The sequence below is a fragment of the Naegleria lovaniensis genome (genome assembly GCF_003324165.1).
Source record: "Naegleria lovaniensis strain ATCC 30569 chromosome Unknown tig067, whole genome shotgun sequence".
Taxonomy (NCBI): Eukaryota; Heterolobosea; class Eutetramitea; order Acrasida; family Naegleriidae; genus Naegleria; species Naegleria lovaniensis.
In genome coordinates this window covers 1-19,897 of record NW_025407889.1, presented here as the reverse complement: position 1 = coordinate 19,897, position 19,897 = coordinate 1, and the positions used below count along the sequence as shown (strand labels likewise).

Below are 19,897 nucleotides of genomic sequence, written 5' to 3'. Positions count from 1 at the left end.
TCATCTTCGAAGATGGGCACTTTTATTTTCGAGCAAAATCATCTTTTGAACTCAATTCAACCCAACCAAAATTATAGGTCTCTGGTTGACCCAAGTGAGGAATTGAGCTCCATCTTGGATCTTTCCATGTAAATGCAGGTTGATTTTGGTGTGTTGGGCCAGCAATACCGAACGTGACAGGTTTTGGATGGTTAATCACATTTGAAAAACTTGTAAGCTTGGAATCAGCACCCCCAAATGCAGATGGTTTCAATCCACTCTGTGGTGTTCTCAAATCGTAACGAGCAGCAATGGATTTTCCAGGATCTCCTTCACTGAAAGGATCGGTTTGCCATTCATTGAACTGTAGCATGGCTCCAAACGATTTCCAGTCACTTGTTATCTTTCCTTGTTCTCTTGCAAAGATCTTGGCACGAGGACACAAATGATAATCCATGTCATTGCCAAACTTTTTCTTTGCTAACCATTTATCATGCAACTCGATTTTAAATCAGTGAACTATGACTCTTGCTACTAACCTTCGTTATAACCTAAAACATTATAAATACTTGGAAAATATGGAATGTTGTAAGAAGGCCAATACCCTCCTTGTGAGTTGACAACAGAGCTCACGTCGGCTTTTTCATTGGCACCTCCTGGAATTTCCTCAATGATCCATAAAGTATCTGGTTGCAATTGACAATTTCCAGGAGTAAACTTTTTCATGTCCAAAGCCATCCATTGGTTGTTACTTGGTAGAATGATATCATTGTAAATTCAATAATTCAAAATTGAGGCATCAGAAATTGAAAAGAGGGACACAGGACATAAATTATCTAACAAATTCAAGACCCTATAATAATACTACTTACTAGGTACCACTACTGTGCAAGGAAAACAAGTCTACCCATTCCTTTGCGGTGTATGCCAATCGAGAAGCTACCACACTTCTCACCCAACACAACAATGACTCTGGTTTGATCAATTTGAATAAGGTTGAATTGTAAGTACTCAGAGAAGTTTCCAAGGCAACAATTCCCGAATCCATGGCATAATAGTCTTCCTTGCTAGAGAAAAAACTTGCACTCGAGCTCAAGGTCACAGTTTTTGCTGCTGCAAACTTGAGTGACATGGTGACACTCTTGAAAAATTTGTTAATAATGTTAAATCTTCTCCATGTGGTATGTCCAACAAATAAATCATCGCATTGCTTTTGTGGAGAGGTAGAAGTGACCTTAATGAGAGCACTACACTCAGTAAATGGAGCGTCTTCCTTATATTTTCTATTGAAAGCACTTGATTGAAAAACTTCTAAAGGAATTCCCATATTAAACGCTTCTGCTCGAGCTCTCGAATGAACTTGTGAGCTGCCAAATGCATCGACCAAGGTATACATATCTCCAGCCGATTGCAACACGTACAAATCAAACCAATCCATTCTCTTATTTTCAGTAATTCTTCCATCCAACTCTTGCATACGCATAAAGCCATGAACCAAGCCATCAAATTGTGCCAATAACAAATCCACATGATACCAAAATTTAAATTCAAATTTCTTTCGGCGAGCATTTTCTCTCATCCATTCCAAATTTCGTTTCAAAAACTCAATAATTCGTTCTGGATATGCGTAATTACATAACAATGATGATTTGTCATTTCTACACCAAGTTGGTTTTGAAGAGTGAGTTGCCAGTTCCGTAAAATTCCAATCATAGACTTGATTTTGGTACAACTGCCAAGTTTGATAATGAGAGATCAAGCCTTCTGCCATACCAGCAGCAAAGGTCTGTATTTCATCGGAATGAGCAGAATTGGTACGAATATCGAGTTGGGTCCAACCATTGCTTTGAACTTGATCCGAGAGTTTGGCAACGGCAATTCCTCTCTGTAAATCATCCACTCCGAAAACAAAATGTTCCCGACTGTAGACAGTTACTACGGAAGGGGACGAGATTGAAGCTTGAATGAGTGAAGTGCATAGAATGAAAATGAATGAAAGACAGAGTAGTAAAGAAGGATGTTTCATTTTTTTTTGTGTCGGAACGGAGTTGACTCGGGAATGGAGTTTACAAAGTGGTTGTTCGGGGTGTCGAGAGATTTGCTTAATAGATAAATCTTGACAGGTTTATGAATGCGAAAATGTATGTTTTTGAACCATGCCAGTATTTTCTTGTCAACAACGACACGAACTTTTTGGATTTTACGACTTTTAGGATAATAGTACATCTCATGAAAGTTCTTTTTCCAATTGTGCTTAATGACTTCTCATTGTCCACCATTTCGTTTTTCCTAATTTTTCGTTGAAGTTTGTCATTCAAAATTCCATAAATGACTTCACTTCAAATATTACCATTTTTGAAAATGGCATCGCAAATGCTCATTCTCCTCGAAAGGACTCCAAAGTTGGGACACTATTTCATCCATGCTTTTGATTTGGATAAAACTAAAGCCCATACATTGCAAATTCGTTTCGAGGGATGCATAAAAATGTCCTTTACATGAATGTTTGAATATTCACTGAATGATCCATCAATGAATCATTGAAAAAAAACAAGAGAGTACCATTCAAGTGAGAGTTTGACGGTGTAAAATCTTAAAGCATCAATCCATCAACACGAACAACAAAAATGTTCATTAAACGAGTGTCAAGAATGTCTCCTGTTACAACCTCGAACGCTGCTACTACAACCACTACTGGTCAAGGTTCTTCTCGATCCACCACTACTACGACAAATACAACGAGAACATACAATCCCATGACATCGTCCAAATCTTCATTCTTGAAACAACAAGGAACAACGAATACAACTGACAAGATGCCATTGAAGAAGCCAACTTCATGCACAAATTTCAACAATTATAGATCCTTACACACAGAACAAGCTTATCGAAATACTAATATTATGGAATGTCAAATTCCATTGCCTTACATGATGGAAAAGAATCATCCTCCACAGATGGCACTCGAACGACGTAACAACAAACAACATAACTACGAGTCGTCCATCATGAATCCATCAAGACGAGACAAAGACGTTGCCATAAATTTAAAAGAACACAACACCAGTGGTGTTGTAAATCCATTCATGTCAGCACGTTCTGAATGCAAATCCCTTCCTCGTCGACATGCTCATCCAAGACAAGACATGTCGGTAAAGAGATTCATTTCACACTCTGCCACACATTCTCTGTTGAAGAAAGAGGACGTGGTATTGGTCAATGTCGATGAAGACTTGTCTATATTGAATATGGTCGATGCAACTTGGCATGGACAAACTGGTGTTGTGTGTGAAATTAATGATGATGAATGTGTCGTGGAGATTGCAGAGAAGAGTGTCATGTTTGAGGATGATCATGACTCTAACGTTTTTACAACTTGTGAAGGATTTGTGCATGAAAGTCACTGCATGTTATTAGTTGGTGATGAACGTAATGAAGAATACAATGACCATGCCGTGTCCATAGGTCAGACAAGACAAATTGTTCTTCCAATATTTTGCTTATGTCTCGAAGACAAAGTGTTAAAGGAAAGGTTGGCAGCTTCGCTCAAATCTTCCTCGCGCCAGCAATCACACGTTTCTTCTCCAAAAGTCATGCAAACCATTCTTCAAACGCAATCAAAATCTTTAGTTTCTTGCCTAAGCTAAACTTGTATACGCCAACTCAATTCACATCTGAAGTGAGTGTGAATCTGAGAAAGTGGTAAACTATAGTGTGAATGTGAGAAAATTCAAAGTGGTCGGCTTCAATGGATGAAAACCAATGGTTCCATGGATGCTACGTGATTTGCGATCATAAAAATTCTCAATAGAAAACCATGTATAACATGTACATTATTTCTAACAATCTGGATTCATAAATGCATACAGTATCACAATCGAGTCAATCACTTGATGCATTTGTGAGGCACTCAATGGACATTGATTCACAATAATTGAGAAAATAATGGGATCTCTAAATCTCTCATTTCGAATGTAGCCACTCAATGAGCTCACACCGTCCAATGATCCAGTTTTTGCAGAAACAAGTCCTGGAAAGTTTTTGAAACGATTTTTCAATGTCCCAGAAACACCACCTAGCGGAAGTAACGACTTGTAAACCTCTCCACCTACACCACCAGCACCCTTATAATAGACACCAATAAGTGCATCCACTAAACTTCTCGCAGAAACGAGATTATGACGAGAGAGACCACTTCCATCGTCTTGGAAAAATGTATTGGGTGAGAGATTGTATGGTGTGTTGGTAAGAATATTCTTAACCATTTGAATGCCTCGTTGTGTGATGGATGGAAATGGAATCAAGGTGTTGTCACTGGGCTTAATGAGTGCTCCAATTTGTCTCAAAAAGAGTTCAGCATACGTATTGTCACTCTCTTGAAGCGTTGTGTTCATGATGTGTAAAATATTATCGGAATAGATGGTGTCTTTGGTGAATGCAAACATGTTGGAACGCTGTTCATCACTGAGATACATCAGAGTCACAGGTTTGTTCGTTATAAATTGCACAGCTTGCATGAAAAATTCGACAGGGTCCAAGATGGTCAAACTTTGTGGTGAAATGCTCGACGTACAAAGTTGGCCTCGCACAATCACTTTTCTATCCAAAGGCCTGTAAAATGCATTCACAGTCTCTTGTTGCTTATTATTACTATTTCCACCGCTACAGTTCATGGTTCTCGTGTACGTAGTATCAAATTGAATCATTGGACTTGCAAATTCAAAAGTCTTATCGTCAATAGTGGCAATCAAATAATTTCCGACCTTTGTACCAGCTTTCACATTAAAATTAATAATATTATGTTCCAAAGAGCACGAGCTTGGTAGAGCACTAAATGTGTATTGCATATTTCCCCATTCCCAACTTGAAGGAAAATTATCGTCTCCCTCATTGGTAAATGGAATTGGATTAAAAAAGCTATTATCCACAATGACTTGCTCTACACTTTCCGAATTCAATTGCAGAAATACGTTCTTCAAGCCAAACTGTAATTTTTCAAAGGTGAGAGTGGGGTCTCCCATTGGCCGTACCACCACACTCTTTTGTTTGTAGTCATAATAAAAGTTGGTCTGAAATCTAAATTTGCTTCCTAATTGATTCAGAGCTGCAATAGTGGTCAATAATTTGTTATTGGAAGCAGGCTGAAAAAACGGATCAGAATTGTAGCTAAATAATTCCATGCTTTGATTCATTACCACCCGAATTGCAAAAGTAGCCGGAAAGTTTTCAATCATACTCGTAATTTGATTGGGAATTTCAGATTTACAAACTTTCAATATAGGATCCGAGTTCAACCTTGATGATGATGCACTAGCAATTATGCTCACGCTCAGTAGCAATAGGAGTGTAGCTATGGTACATATAAAAACTCTTCGATGATGGAGAACCATTTGATGATGAGATAATTATGGTGAGATAAGGTCAATACAAGTGAGATGTGAAGTACAAATTTTTTAACAATTGGTTGCTGTGAGAGATTACAATAATCAACACATGGATTCGGAGTTTAAATTATTATTAAAGAGCTCTTAACCACAGCTTTTCATTGAAATTAAACATGTTACATTTTGAACCAAGACAACTTTTTAGCTCCTCCTCTCAAAATCGATTAAAAGAGCTTCACTTGATTTACCTTAAATTGCTCATTTGCATTTCTATTGACTTTCCCTCAAAGTGCTCAAAACCAAACAGAATCCAATGTTCGCTGTTCACCCTTCAGATGTCAATCAGAGAGTTCTCAGTTACGTTTTATCCAAAATCATCAACGCAAAAAAATTTTAATCCAACCAACAGCCACGCGATTGTTGTTTCCCTTCTACTTCTTCTACTTCGAACCTTTCATCTCTCTCTTCAAAGAGTCTCTTCGACAACCACAAGCTCAACCTTCGGTTAACACACAAAATTTTTGTCAACAACAACAACAACAATTTTTAGGAATTTTTATTAAAAAAACAATCAAATACTATGGATACTAATATTAAATGTGTCGTCGTGGGAGATGGAGCCGTTGGTAAGACCTCCATGTTGATTAGTTATAGTACAGATTCTTTCCCAACAGGTATGTGTAATATATTATTTGGTGTGAGTTTAAATTTTTAAATATATTTGTTGTTGGTGTTACGATGAACTGGAACGAATCGTGCTTTCTGATGATGGTCGGTCGCTCGTCTCTATCTTTCAATATATCGATGGGATTCAATGATGACCATGATGATGGACGTAAATTCAATGTTGACATTTGATGTTTTTTGATGATGTATGGACCTTGCCATTGATGATACTTGCATCAATAATACCATACTTGAAATCACTCCTAATCATCACGACCACTAACAACAATACTTCAACTTTCCATATATAGAATATGTGCCAACTGTCTTTGATAACTATTGTGCCAATGTCATGTACGAAAATCATACAGTCTCATTAGGTTTGTGGGATACAGCTGGACAAGAAGAGTAAGTATATTGACTATCACGCGTTCCATTATATATTGACTTCTCACCATTCAGTTACGAGTATGTATCATTCAATTTGATGAATATTATTGTTATATATATTGAGATGATGATGATGAACTTAATCCAACCACTTGTATCATGAAAATTTTGATATGAAAAATGATCCTATTGAATTATAACAATCTTGGTCGTCACTGATATTCACTTCACCTCGCCTCGCAGTCGTTTGCGACCTCTCTCCTATCCAGAGTATGTATTTTTATTTCTCAATCATTATGTCTAAAGTCATCACATTATTGTGCCACCTTGTACAATTTTATGAAACTTTTGAATTTTTACCAAACATCATTATTGGACGAAACAGTACTGAAATTTTCATTGCTTGCTTCTCAGTGGTTCAACCTTCTTCCTTCACCAATATTAAGGATCGTTGGATGCCAGAATTACGTAAACATTGTCCATCTGTTCCAGTAATTTTGTGTGGTTTGAAAGTTGACATGAGAGAACATGATGCCACACTGAAGAAATTGAAAGAACAAGGACTTCATCCAATAACAAAAGAAATGGGAGAGCAATTGGCAAAAGAAGTGAATTGTATTGCTTACTGTGAATGTTCTGCCAAGACACAAGTTGGTTTGAAGGAATGTTTCAATTTGGCTATTACTGCAGTGTTGCATCCTGAGAGATTCAAGAATGATAATAAGAATACTAAGAAGAAGGATGGTAAATGCATGATTTTGTAAATTTTTTGAATTTTGTGAAGAGAATATTAGATTCTCCTCTCCATACGATTGCCATCACTCACATTTTCTTCTCAAACCACTTGAACTAATTCCTCATCAATTCTTCTCTCGTCCATTCATATCCACACAATAAAATAGTATCATGAATTCCTTATAAGACCATCCAGAATTAGGTAAACCTTGTCCCTCTGTTCCATTGGTTTTGCAATCTTTACAGTGTAACATAGTTCCACTTCTGCAACAACTTATCAAGAGGATTGTTGCCAACCTGTCGAATGAATGAATTAGAAAAACCATTACACTACAAGATCTCCTTTCGATGTTTATTGCAAAACATACACAAAACAAGAATAATCCTTCATGTAAAATTAATCACCTGTTGTAGCTTCAAAAATGTGGAAATTGTGAGTCAAATTCTTATGTGTGTCACAAATAGATTCAAAATAAATTTTCATCGCATCAATTCACTTCCTCGTAATAGAAATAAGTCAAATAATGCATCCAGCAACACACACATCCTTCGTCCCCACAAATATCCTTCCACACTCATAAAAAGCAACCACAAGCAATTAAGGCTCAGCATTGTGCTGTCCGATCTGAGCATTCATAAAAATTGAAAATAAAAATTACTTCTTAGTAGCAATTTCCTTCTTCTCAACCTTCTTGATGATACCGACAGCAACAGTTTGTCTCATGTCTCTGACAGCGAATCTTCCCAAAGGTGGATAATCAGTGTAAGCTTCAACACACATTGGCTTGGTTGGGACACACTTGACCATAGCAGATTCACCTCTCTTGATCTTTTCTGGGTTCTCTTCAACAGTTGCGTTGGTTCTCTTGTCGATCAAAGCCAACAACTTTTCGAATTTACAAGCAATGTGAGAAGTGTGACAATCCAAAACTGGAGTATATCCGTTTCTGATTTCACCAGGGTGGTTCATGATGATAACTTGAGCTTCGAATGAGGCAGTTTCCTTTGCAGGATCGTTCTTGGTATCAGAAGCAACATAACCTCTCTTGATATCAGTAGTGGACAAACCCTTAACGTTGAAACCAACATTGTCACCTGGCTTAGCTTCTGGGACAGATTGGTGGTGCATTTCAACAGACTTGACTTCAGAATCTGGAGCTTGACCTGGAGCAAAGTGAACAACCATACCTGGTCTCAAGACACCAGTTTCAACTCTACCGACTGGGACAGTACCAATACCACCAATCTTGTAAACGTCTTGGAGTGGCAATCTGAGTGGCTTATCAACTGGTCTGACTGGTGGCTTCAAGTCATCCAAAGTGTCCAACAAACACTTTCCCTTGTACCATGGCATCTTGTCAGACTTTTCAATCATGTTATCACCAGTCCAACCAGAGATTGGGACGAATGGAATGTCATCAACCTTGTAACCCAACTTCTTCAAGTAGTCAGCAACTTCCTTCTTGATTTCGTCGTATCTGGCTTGATTGTAATTGACAGTCTTATCATCGAACTTGTTCATACAGACAATCAATTGTTGGATACCCAAAGTCTTGGCCAACAAGGCATGTTCTCTGGTTTGACCATCCTTGGAGATACCAGCTTCGAAACCACCAGTAGTAGAGTCAATGACCAAGATGGCAACGTCAGCTTGAGAAGTACCAGTAATCATGTTCTTGATGAAATCTCTGTGTCCTGGAGCATCAATAATGGTAAAGACAAAGTTCTTGGATTCGAATTTCCACAAGGCAATATCAATGGTAATACCTCTTTCTCTTTCGGCCTTCAACTTATCCAAAACCCAAGCGTACTTGAAGGAACCCTTACCCATTTCTTGAGCTTCCTTTTCGAACTTTTCAATGGTTCTCTTATCGATACCACCGCACTTGTAGATCAAGTGTCCAGTGGTGGTGGATTTACCAGAGTCGACGTGACCAATGACGACAACGTTAATATGTTCCTTCTCTTTACCCATCTTGTTGTTGTTGATGATGAAAAATTTTGTTGATGATGATGATGTAAATATTTACACAAAAAATGTAAGAGGAGTGTTGTGTATTTTTTTTGTTTCGAATTTCAAAAGAATGTTGCACGCTTGCAATGAATTTAAAGATTGGTCGGTACTGACCTCGCACAGTTAAGGCCTTTGAAATTGAGTTGACTTCAAGTTACAAAATGCAGAGGTTGCTATTTTGAAAATGCAACGTTCATGAATGGAATGAAGAGATTGTAAGAGTACTCAAGTTTGTTTCTTCTTTGCAATAAAATTGTTGATTTTAATCTTCAATGTTGGTGTGTTTCAAGGAAGAATTTTCGATGGAGAGTTTGTTTTGAGAAAGTTCTCAAGTGGAAGGAATAAATTATCGAGATGTTTCAATTGTTCAATTGGAATCCATTGCCATCCTTCACATTTGTGTGGTTCTAATAATTCTGCTTGTTGTTCAATGCTGGATGTGAAGGAGCGTAAAAAGATGGTAACATAATGACGTTGTTCTTTCACGAATAAATCATTGGTACAAGTGATGAAGGAAATATCGGAAATATCGAGATTGGTTTCTATGAGGGATTGTGTTCATGAAAGGATCATTAATTTTCAATAATTTTGTCAATCCGAATAATAAAATTTGAAAGAATTCAATCATTCATTAATAATTGAAATAAATTAATATTGTCGTCATAATTTGAAATGCACATGATTATATTGATCAAAAATTATGGACATCAATGACCAACCTTCTTTGACCTCTCGGGCACAACACTCTTCCCATGATTCTCCATAGTCCAAGTGTCCACCTGGGAGCTGGTAACATCCTGCACCATGGGATCCTTTTCTTTTTCCAACCAAGACACAATCCACTCCGTTGACTTTTCTAATGATGAACGTGGAAACTCCCACTCGAGGAACTGAGAATAAATCAACGGTGGTGTGTGAAGACATTTTTTTAATCTGAATTTAGAGCATGCAACCAATGAATGGTCAATAAATTAATATCATGAGCAAGATCAAAAGATTTCTGAATAATTATGGAGATGTATTATTTCTTTGGATTATTGTAAAGTTCAGAAACGTCGACAATGTGAGCAATTCGGTCAAGTCTGGTATCATCAATTTTCTTTTCCTCTTCCCACACTGCCTCAGTGAAAGTATTATCAAGATTTCCGTTAAAATCCTTTGGAAGCATGTCTAGTGTGAAATATGGGGAAAAGAATTCAATCATGTCTTCCTTCTTGGAGGAGTTGCAAAATTTGATTTTTTCTTTTGTCACGGGTGGAATGAATGGACTAATTAATTTCCAAAACCATGAAAACACCTTGGGAGGATTTACAATTAGAGCAACACCTAATCGTTCTGGGAAATGACTACTTAGAATTGAAACTGTTTGTTTACAGACGCTGAGAGATGGTGCATTCTTTCAATTTCAAAAAAGTATAATTTGTAGTTGTGAAATTGTAACCAATGGTGTCAAATAATTGTATTAATGCATTTAAATGGAAAAGGTCAGTAGAATGAAATATGGAAGAGCGATATTAGGTAATTATAAAAACACAATCACGGCGGTTATAATAATCAAACAAAATCAATGCACAACAACCTACCTTCATTGTATATCCTTCAAAATTGCATATCCAAGTCATTTGTGACACACCAGGAGGCATTCTTGCTACAGCGGTAAACAACGAGTACACCAAGAGTTGAATATTACCCTCTCCATCATAGGTATTCTCTTTTCCAGGACTCATGTAAACCACTGGTCGATTAAATTTATCAAATCCACGACAAAATATTTTTCCAGTAGCTGCTTCCTTTGTCATCTTGGAAGCTGTTATCAAATATGGCTTAAAGTCTTCAAGCCATTCGAGAGTACTCTTCAAAAGGTCATATGATTTTTTCACATCAAAATCACGAGCCCTAAGATATCGTATTAAACAATGATAATTTGGTTCTGCTCCAAAAACATAATACTCTTGATAGCGAGTCAGTTTTGGTCGGTCCTTCTCAACGAGCTCCAAAATTTCATTGAATGCTTTTTCTTCACTTGCTTGTGTGAATTGTGGTCGTTGTGTCTCGACCGTTGCTGTACGACCGTTGCTTGTTAGTGCTTCCTCGGGTGTGTTTGTCATGATGATTGCTGGATCCATAGGATGTTGAAAATGAAGAGAATCCGTTAATTTTTTTTATTAAAATTTTTTTTTTAAAATGAAAATTCAATAAAAATCAAGCGTCATAATCACGTGCGCTCTATCAACTTTTCGGTATTTTGGGCACGAACGCTAGTACAATCAATTGCGCCTCAAGTTTTGTTTAAATTCAAAGCCAAATTTTCGATAATATTCCACCCAAACAATGGATACTGTAAAGTAGAGTAAGATTGATTCAATAATTATTTAGAGAATTCATGAGCCATCGGAACAACTTGTGATGCGTATCAGATTGTGATGGATGTATCATGGAAAACAACCGTATCCATTTACGATGGGATTCACTTCTTGATTTGCAGTGATAGTCTCTCTCGACATTGAGAGAGACTCACTTTCCTGCATCAGGAGATACATTGTATTTCAACGAGTGTAGCTTTCAGTTCACCTTTGAATCATCTCTACTGCCAAAGTTAATACATTTCTCCAAATTGATCGAGGAGATATCTGAGGTGAAATTGACAGAGAGCTTGTTGGTGTGATGAACTCTCACAAGTAGTTGTCTAGTAATATGACAGTGTGGTTGTGTCTTCATCTCTGAATCTCCAATTCAAACAAAAAAACTCATGGCAAAGACTATCAAAATTCATCCAGATACTACCTCAGCAACGAGAGCACCTCTCAAAGGGCAACCGAAACGAAAAGCAAAGAACAAAACGAATCCTATTTTTGAAAGACTTGAAAAGCTTCCACTCTCTCTGAAATTGTTTTTAATTGTCATCTTTGCTTTTCTCTCTCTCATTGCATTTGCATGTATTTTGGTGTATAACTCGGTGACAGAGTTGCAATCATCCGTGGTCATTACTAAAATTTCCACCATGACTACATTGTTATCCAACTTGGTACATTGTAGTCAGCTTGAGAGAGGTGCTTCTGCGTTGTATTTGGGATCGAATGGAACCGATCACTACAACCTACTTATGGACAGACGAAATGAAACAGATAAGGCACTGAATGCTTTCATGACACAACGTTACAAACTGATTGATGAGCTCAAGACGTCATCTCCCTTATTTGGACAAGTACTGAAGAGCTTTGACTTGGTAGATGTATTCATTAACACATTTCCTACTTTGAGAGATCGAGTGTTGAAGTTACAGTTCGCTCAAACGATTGAAGCCCTTAATTTCTTCTCGAATTGGAATGTCAAAATGATTGACACAGTCATGCTTGTTTCTAGCTTGAGCTCAGAGTCAACATTTATGACTATTCAATCAGCTTACAACGCATTGACAGCGATGAAAGAATATACTGGTAAGTGATGTTAAAGATATTGTGACTGACTTTCTGAATGACACCTATCATGCGTAATTGTTTCGTTACAACATTGATTACTTGGAATATTGGACAGGACAACGACGAGCAATTGGAAATGCAGCCTTAGCCTCTCACTCGATGTCATTTGATAATTTCCTTCTCTTTGTTCAAGCTCAAGCAAAAGCATCACTTCTGCAACACTATCTGCAGTTGAAAGACGTTTTCTCAATTTGGGATGTTTTCAACAACACTGTTCTAAACACCAAGACCCGTCAAAATGTCGTAAAAATAGAGGCTTACATTGTTTCAAACTATAGCAATCTCACATTTTATTCTGGACTGGATTGGCATACAAACATAACTCAACACATTAATGACATGAGACTTGTTGAGATTTACATTAGTGACTTATCATTAAGTTATGCATCAAAGCTTTTTGATCGAGCAGTTGGGGTTATGGTTGCATATATCGTGAGTGCAGTTTTTGTAACATCAGTCTCAATCATCATTGCAATGATTTTCTCTCGTTCCATTGCATCTCTATGGCATAAAATTGTTGAACTTCAACGTCTACAAGAAATGTACAAGAGTTTCATTCCTGCTCACGTCTTGCTTCAAATTGAGGCTCAGAATGGAGGTGATGATGATTACATGCAATTAGAAGAAGAGGAAGACATTCCAAAAGAGGAAGATGTGAAATCAAAAGCTCCCTCCCACACTTCGGCTAGCAATAGTACCCTTCAATCAAGTAGACGTTACAACAGTAACAAGATGGATTTAGCATCAAAATTCTCACTTTACCTTGAAAGAAAGAAAATTTCCATGATTCAAGTTAAATTTCAAGGCTTGGAATGGATTTTGGACCATGCAGCTCCAAATGAAATTATTGAAATTCTCAAGGATATATTTGAAAAGATACAATTTTCAACTCGATCAACAAGTAGTTTAATGGAACATGTTGAAAATGATAGTGTTACAATTGTGTTTAATGCCTCTAGAGACCAATTACGACATGAAGAGAAAGCAATCAAAACCTGCATGGATTTGAGTGACAAATTAAGAGAGTTGCAAAATGCAAAATGGAAGCAGAGTGACAAGTCTCAATTTGCAACATTGGCAGCCAATCATATTGAGTTTAGGTTTGCCACTCATGTTCAATATTGTCTTTGTGGTAATGTAGGCACAACAGACGTGAGATCTTTCAAGATTTTAGGATCTATTTATGAGAATCTTTCAAACTTGACAAATTTTGCCTCTCAAATGCATCTCAGGATTGTATGCGACGAAACCATGTCCAAAATTGCTCAATCACTCTATCACACAAGATTTATTGGATTTATTAATTTCATGGATGAAGGTAATACCAACAAATCAAGTAACATTTATGAGATTGGTGCCCCATTGACAGTCTCTGATGATGAATGGTTGTACGAACTTGCAAACAAGCAAAAGAATGAAGAATGGAAAGACTATAATGTGGCTTGTAGAGCATTTTTCGCAACAAATTTTGAGCAAGCATTAATGGGATTTGAAGAATACGCACAAAGACACACCAATGATATTCCCACCAAACACATGATTACTTTGTGCAAAAAAGAGTTGAGAGAGGCCAACGATCTCATGACATCTGATTTATAGTGCTCGTTTCAATTTTTGGCCATAGAGTTTTTGAAATTACTTGTAACGAATGAATCAACGTTTTTACTGAAGATTTCATTGTATATTGGTGGTTTCAACACACTCACTTCTGATCTCCTTATCCAAGGGGTTCCTTGATATTTCTTAATAACAATGAACAAAATTGAGGTCAGTGTCACCTGCCCATTCTTCGTGAAGGAATTCTACAATTTCCTTCAAGCCATCACAGTGTTTCATTCTCTCCTTAAACAAATTTTTATACTTGTGTTATCTATTTAGAACAGATGAAATTGTTTCTGATATCGTGTGTTATAGATTGGAAGAGAAAGGACTGACGGCTGTTGATTAACCATTCATTTGACTTCACTGTAGTCCACATTTTAACGTTTAACAGCCCGAAACGAATCCTTTTAGAACAAGGAAAATCGCTCAAGAAATACAATTCTGAAAGTGGTCTGAAACTGTCGCCCGAATTGCCTCGAGATTCTCTCGGTGCCACAACCTATAATCTCTCACGTTACCGGTTTTATCTCTGCCGGCCAAAGTTTGATTTGGCCGTAATCAGAATATCTGATTAAGTCTTAAGAATCTTTGATAAAGACATTGTAGTTCTTGATGGGGTCAGAAATACACTCATAAAGCCCAAAAGAAAAAAACAAAAGAGATGACTGTAAAAATCAATCCTTTGAATACCATTGTATCACAAGACATTTCATCTTCCATTAGTGGAGACAACTCAGAAAGTGTTCATCATTCAGAGAGCTCAAAATTTTTGTGCTGTTTCTCCATCAAGTATATTCTCATCACCTTGATCGTTGGTCTCATTGTCATGAGTGTATTGATTTTGTCAGCTATTTGGGTTAGTTGCTTCAGCACGACCGTTTCAGAAATGAGCCATTCGATTCGTGATAAAGATTTTTCCAGAATGGTTACCTACACTGATGAAACATTGAAGCGAGTGGCCTTCTTCATGTCAATGTTCAAAGGACAGCTCCTTAATGACTACAAAACAATGGATGACACGCTTGTAAATCATATTTATAAGGCTTACAAGTCTTTGATGAAGTATGAATCCATGCTTACCTTTGCTCTCTTTTTGGGAGAATATCATGGCAATACTCTTGGAATGACTCAATTGGGCAACAATTTTGTGCTTCTAAATCTAACCTATGGCAAGAATCAGAGTTTTTATATTTGCAGAGATTTTTATAACAATGATTACTGCAATCGAAACTCCACTCCTGACTTGGTGCGTTCTGCATTTACAAACCAAGCACCAAGCGAAACTGCAAATAACAATCCTGGAAAAACTCTTTTTGCTCCCTCATTCACGGATCCCACTCACCCAGACGTCACGTTTCTTACCTTAATGTCAAGCTTTGAACTGAGCGCACCTTTAGGTAACGGTCAGAGAGTGAGCCACGCCATAGGATACAGCATGAGCACCAAGTTCTTATCACTGTTCTTGGTAGAAATGACTAAAAGTATAGCAGGGTCACATACTTTCATCATTGAGGTTGAAACAAATTATATCATTGCAAGTAAGTGTTGTATGTTGGGTTTTTTGGAAATTCATTCTTTGCACTGTGATTCCACATAGGCGATCAACAAAATGAAAAATCAGTTTCAGGAAGCGCCAGAAAAATGATTGGAGACATGAACGAAGCCATCAAACGAGTTGGTCTACAGGTCTATTCCGAGTTCAACAACAATTTGAGAAATATACAGTGCAACAATCGTCATGTAATCACTCTTACCGATCAATTCATTCTCGTTCATCGATTGTGCAATGAAAACGGAATTGATTGGATGTTCGTGTTGAGCGTTCCTCAATGGAATTACATTAGTAACATGGTGTTAGCCATCATTGCTGCAGTGGTGAGTGCATGTATCATTGGATTGGTGAGTACTGTCACCGCAGTTGTGTTCTCTCTTAGAATTGTAAATCCATTCCATCAACTGATTCAATCTTTTGAACTGGTGTCAAATATGCAATTGGATCATTTGAATTTGAAAAAGAGTCGATTGACAGAAGTAACTCAACTGCAATTACATTTTACCGAAATGGTCAAGAGAATCAAACTTTACAGAGCCTTCATTCCTTCTCATTTACTTGCGCAATTGGAGAGCGATGATGGGAATGGGGAAGTTGCACCAAACACTAATGCTGAAAGTCAAGAATTATCCAGAAAAAGCTCATCCTCAATGGCTCACTCATCCAAAAGACTATCCTCACAAAAAACTCACCTTGATCGATTTTCTCTCTACTCAGAAAAGAGAATGGTGAGTGCTGTCATGCTTCATTTAGATGGATTGAATGAATGGTGGTCAGGCATGAGCGGAACTGAAATAGTGAGCTTGTTGAGCGATGTGTTTGAAGCCATTAATCAACAAACACGCTCAATGAGTGCTCAAATGGGAGCATTCGATTCTGATTCCCAATTTATTTTCTTTAATGCAGCCAACGAACTGAAGAAACATCAAGAAAAGGCGCTTACGTTTTGTGATTCTCTTCGATCAAAGCTTTTACAAATCAAGACTCAAAAATGGGTGTCTACTCATTCAAACTCTCGTCCACTCGGTTTGAATTCTCAATTATTGACACCATTGAGTTTCAGAATGGCAGTTACATGTCAAGAATGTATTTGTGGAAATTTAGGAACCCGTGAGTTCAAATCATTTCAAGTCGTTGGAAGTATTCAGTCGAATTTAGAAAGTATGATGCAAGTAGCCAACACGTTGAATATTCCAATCATCATATCACACCAAATTGAAAAACATTGTAATGAAAAGTATCAAATGAGATTTGTTCAATACCAAGACTTGTTCGTTGAGAATTATTATTCAAGACATGTTTCAAAGAGTCGTGGAGTCGTGAACGCTTCTGAATCAACGCTCACACATTCTCAAGATTCTGCCTTCTCTTACTTAACTGAGCAATGTCAATTGTTTGAAGTCGGAGAAAACAATACATCTGAAATGGATGAATGGATGTATGAATTAGAATCCAAAGAAAAGAAGAATCAACGATGGCTTTACTACAATTTGGCCCACCTGAGGTGAATTGGATAGCCGAGAAATTTAATGTGAATCACGATGAGGTTAAAAATCTTGGAAAAGGTGGCTTTGGAACTGTTTACGGAATCCAACAAAAAGGTATTGCGGTCAAAGTAATTTGCGAAATTTCTAGCCATAATCGTGATCAAATAATAGAAAGAGAGGCATGTACGTTTGATCACCCTCATCTTTTGAAGATACAATACTGGGAATTGGTGGATGGTCGTCTTTACATCATGTCTGATCTTATGCAAGGCAGCATTGGTTCGTTGGTACTAAATGAATATGAGTGCTGGAGAGTCTTGTATCAAATGTCACAGGCGTTGTTGTATTTACATGAATCTTCTTTCATCCATAGGTAAGTTATTGTTGTATTTGTTGCAACTGTATATTTTTAATTGAAATATAGAGATGTGAAACCCACCAACATTTTATACGCGAAAAAAGGAGATTGTTTTCGTTATGTACTGGCAGATTTTGGTTTAACCCGTTCTGAAGAGACCATGGGAGAGAGAACAAGATTTGCTGAAAATGGTACAAGTGGATTCATTGATGATGAAACTCGTGCTCATGGAGTCGCTAAAGAGTCTGATATTTATGCCTTGGGTGTAACTATGGTGTTGTTGCTTGCAAAAAAGTGTAAACCAGAAGGTAATCCTTTGGAGATGCTTCAACGTTGTCACAAGTGTTCTTCTTCAATGAGAGAAGTAGTTCGAAGAATGTTATTGAAACGAGCTGATCGTATCTCATTGAGTGATATTAAGAAACATTGCGAAACAGCCCTTAATAAAGAGGTGCAGATGGGTATTGAACTAAGGAACAGTGAGAACCAAAGAAGATCCATCGATGCTACTGATGACTCTGAAAATGGAAACACAGAACCAGAAAATCGTGAACACTCGATACTTTCTCGTTTATTTTCTTCACCAAAAGTTACACCGGCGAGAGATGCAAAAAGATCCTCTGGTATTCAAAAACAGCACAAAACAAAGAATGAAAGTAGAAATAGAACTATGACAAGCTGGTCTGAAATTATTTCAGATGTGGCCTATTTATTCTACGACTTTGTAAAGTCTGCAAAAAACAAATAGTTCCACCAAATACAAATGATTTTGTAAAGTGTTTCTGCATAGTAAACTGCAAGATCCAAGTTGTGTTTGTTGTATTCATCACGAGAATGGAAGCTGTTCAAGGTCAAACAATATGGTTTGAAAGTGAATCCAACACAAACTCGACCTCCAAGAGGATCCTCGCAGTTTCGAACCCTTCTTGCCAACCCGAGTGAAATAATAGACAACTATCCCAATCACAAAACAATTTTGGAATCAACTCTATTGTACCTAAAAATACATGTTTATTGATAGACTAAAATTCTATAATTGTGAAAATCCACTAGCAACAATTCTCCTCTCCTCGAATCGACCAATAAGCATTTTGGCATGTTAAGTTCATCTACCTTAGGCATTTCACTTCTTGAGTTTTTTCCAAACCTTTTAAGAAACTGGCCAGAATTTGTAGAATATAATTCAATGCAATAATAATTGAATCCAAGGTCTTCTATCTGTGGCAGTCCATGCAGGCAGCAATAAAAACAATCACCCAATTTGTCCACGGTAAATGCGTCAACCTGATCACTCGAGATGGTGATCGTTTGGTTTCGGATCCATCTCAAAGAATTTTCATTCCATTTCCATAAGGTGATTTTGCCTTGGTCCGCCACTGCCACTCGTCCATCTATGGTCACAGCACATTCTTGACACCATGTACTTAGTGGTGCCTCGTCATCTCTAATCATGCTTACAACTTGCCCTGTAGAGGGATGCAGAATTTTGATTCGCTGATTATCTCCATCACATACCACAATATAGGAATGACCTTTCATTGAATTCTGAAATTTGTCTGAGTGTGGCATGTTTAGATATTGAGAAGGTAACAAGTCACATGCTTGTGGAAAAGTGAACAAATGATCGTCTGAACCATATCCTTCTGGATCTCCACTTCCACTCATCCATAGATGCGGTACTGCAACCACAGGACATTGATCAGAGGCTTCTTGCTGAGATACATGCGGTTCTTTTTTGCATAATCTTTTCACCACTTGAAACAGCTCCATTTTATAGACTGCACGACTCTCCTCACTCGAAATGATTAAGCATTCATTGCCGTCTTCTGGTTCAAGAGCATAAGACTGAATTAATAATTTGTATGGCATCTCTCGTAACATTTCCACCTCTCCCAAATATTCTTTTGAGTCTCGGTCAAAGAATTTGAGAGTATACATGGAATGGGAGACGATGAGGTACTTTTGTGAGAGCGTCAAATAGCAGGGAGCCCCAAAACCTTCAAGAGTTCGAACGTGGTGAAACTGTTGAGAAAAGCTCCTGAGTATTCGTTGCCGTAATTGAGAACACAGCCATTCACACTGTTGTGCAGAAACGGGATGAAACGAGGAGAGGTTAACTATCACAGCAGAAGGCCAGTAACTGTTTTCTTGCATTTCTTCGTCTTGAGGATTCATTTTGTTTTTTCACAGTTAAAGTGTTCATGAGAGAAGTTAAAACCAGTTGATTCGATGCGTTCAAATTGGAACGTCA

At 37.5% G+C, this 19,897-nt stretch overlaps 11 protein-coding genes across 11 annotated transcripts; 5 read left to right on the top strand and 6 right to left on the bottom strand.

Moving 5' to 3' along the window:
- Positions 1-22: 22 nt before the first annotated feature.
- Positions 23-2,005, bottom strand: C9374_013146 (uncharacterized protein; the record flags this gene model as incomplete). The annotated part of the gene is made up of 3 exons (XM_044688990.1): positions 23-459; positions 519-730; positions 852-2,005. 3 exons carry the CDS (start codon positions 2,003-2,005, stop codon positions 23-25), a joined length of 1,803 nt encoding a protein of 600 aa, XP_044541957.1.
- A 601-nt stretch (positions 2,006-2,606) lies between these two features.
- Positions 2,607-3,626, top strand: C9374_013145 (uncharacterized protein; the record flags this gene model as incomplete). The annotated part of the gene is made up of 1 exon (XM_044688989.1): positions 2,607-3,626. One exon carries the CDS (start codon positions 2,607-2,609, stop codon positions 3,624-3,626), a length of 1,020 nt encoding a protein of 339 aa, XP_044541956.1.
- A 192-nt stretch (positions 3,627-3,818) lies between these two features.
- C9374_013144 (uncharacterized protein) lies at positions 3,819-5,369 on the bottom strand (the record flags this gene model as incomplete). The annotated part of the gene is made up of 1 exon (XM_044688988.1): positions 3,819-5,369. The coding sequence occupies one exon, from the start codon at positions 5,367-5,369 to the stop codon at positions 3,819-3,821; it is 1,551 nt and encodes a 516-aa protein (XP_044541955.1).
- Positions 5,370-5,943: 574 nt separating this feature from the next.
- On the top strand, positions 5,944-7,183 carry C9374_013143 (uncharacterized protein; the record flags this gene model as incomplete). Its single annotated transcript, XM_044688987.1, has 5 exons — positions 5,944-6,037; positions 6,341-6,437; positions 6,492-6,497; positions 6,663-6,689; positions 6,805-7,183. 5 exons carry the CDS (start codon positions 5,944-5,946, stop codon positions 7,181-7,183), a joined length of 603 nt encoding a protein of 200 aa, XP_044541954.1.
- A 626-nt stretch (positions 7,184-7,809) lies between these two features.
- Positions 7,810-9,129, bottom strand: C9374_013142 (uncharacterized protein; the record flags this gene model as incomplete). Its single annotated transcript, XM_044688986.1, has 1 exon — positions 7,810-9,129. The coding sequence occupies one exon, from the start codon at positions 9,127-9,129 to the stop codon at positions 7,810-7,812; it is 1,320 nt and encodes a 439-aa protein (XP_044541953.1).
- Positions 9,130-9,453: 324 nt separating this feature from the next.
- C9374_013141 (uncharacterized protein) lies at positions 9,454-10,092 on the bottom strand (the record flags this gene model as incomplete). Its single annotated transcript, XM_044688985.1, has 2 exons — positions 9,454-9,710; positions 9,888-10,092. 2 exons carry the CDS (start codon positions 10,090-10,092, stop codon positions 9,454-9,456), a joined length of 462 nt encoding a protein of 153 aa, XP_044541952.1.
- Positions 10,093-10,189: 97 nt separating this feature from the next.
- On the bottom strand, positions 10,190-11,294 carry C9374_013140 (uncharacterized protein; the record flags this gene model as incomplete). Its single annotated transcript, XM_044688984.1, has 2 exons — positions 10,190-10,564; positions 10,752-11,294. 2 exons carry the CDS (start codon positions 11,292-11,294, stop codon positions 10,190-10,192), a joined length of 918 nt encoding a protein of 305 aa, XP_044541951.1.
- A 623-nt stretch (positions 11,295-11,917) lies between these two features.
- On the top strand, positions 11,918-14,246 carry C9374_013139 (uncharacterized protein; the record flags this gene model as incomplete). The annotated part of the gene is made up of 2 exons (XM_044688983.1): positions 11,918-12,605; positions 12,703-14,246. 2 exons carry the CDS (start codon positions 11,918-11,920, stop codon positions 14,244-14,246), a joined length of 2,232 nt encoding a protein of 743 aa, XP_044541950.1.
- Positions 14,247-14,910: 664 nt separating this feature from the next.
- Positions 14,911-17,309, top strand: C9374_013138 (uncharacterized protein; the record flags this gene model as incomplete). The annotated part of the gene is made up of 2 exons (XM_044688982.1): positions 14,911-15,787; positions 15,847-17,309. 2 exons carry the CDS (start codon positions 14,911-14,913, stop codon positions 17,307-17,309), a joined length of 2,340 nt encoding a protein of 779 aa, XP_044541949.1.
- A 230-nt stretch (positions 17,310-17,539) lies between these two features.
- Positions 17,540-18,394, top strand: C9374_013137 (uncharacterized protein; the record flags this gene model as incomplete). Its single annotated transcript, XM_044688980.1, has 2 exons — positions 17,540-17,661; positions 17,713-18,394. The coding sequence occupies 2 exons, from the start codon at positions 17,540-17,542 to the stop codon at positions 18,392-18,394; spliced, it is 804 nt and encodes a 267-aa protein (XP_044541948.1).
- Positions 18,395-18,657: 263 nt separating this feature from the next.
- C9374_013136 (uncharacterized protein) lies at positions 18,658-19,821 on the bottom strand (the record flags this gene model as incomplete). Its single annotated transcript, XM_044688979.1, has 1 exon — positions 18,658-19,821. The coding sequence occupies one exon, from the start codon at positions 19,819-19,821 to the stop codon at positions 18,658-18,660; it is 1,164 nt and encodes a 387-aa protein (XP_044541947.1).
- Positions 19,822-19,897: the final 76 nt, after the last annotated feature.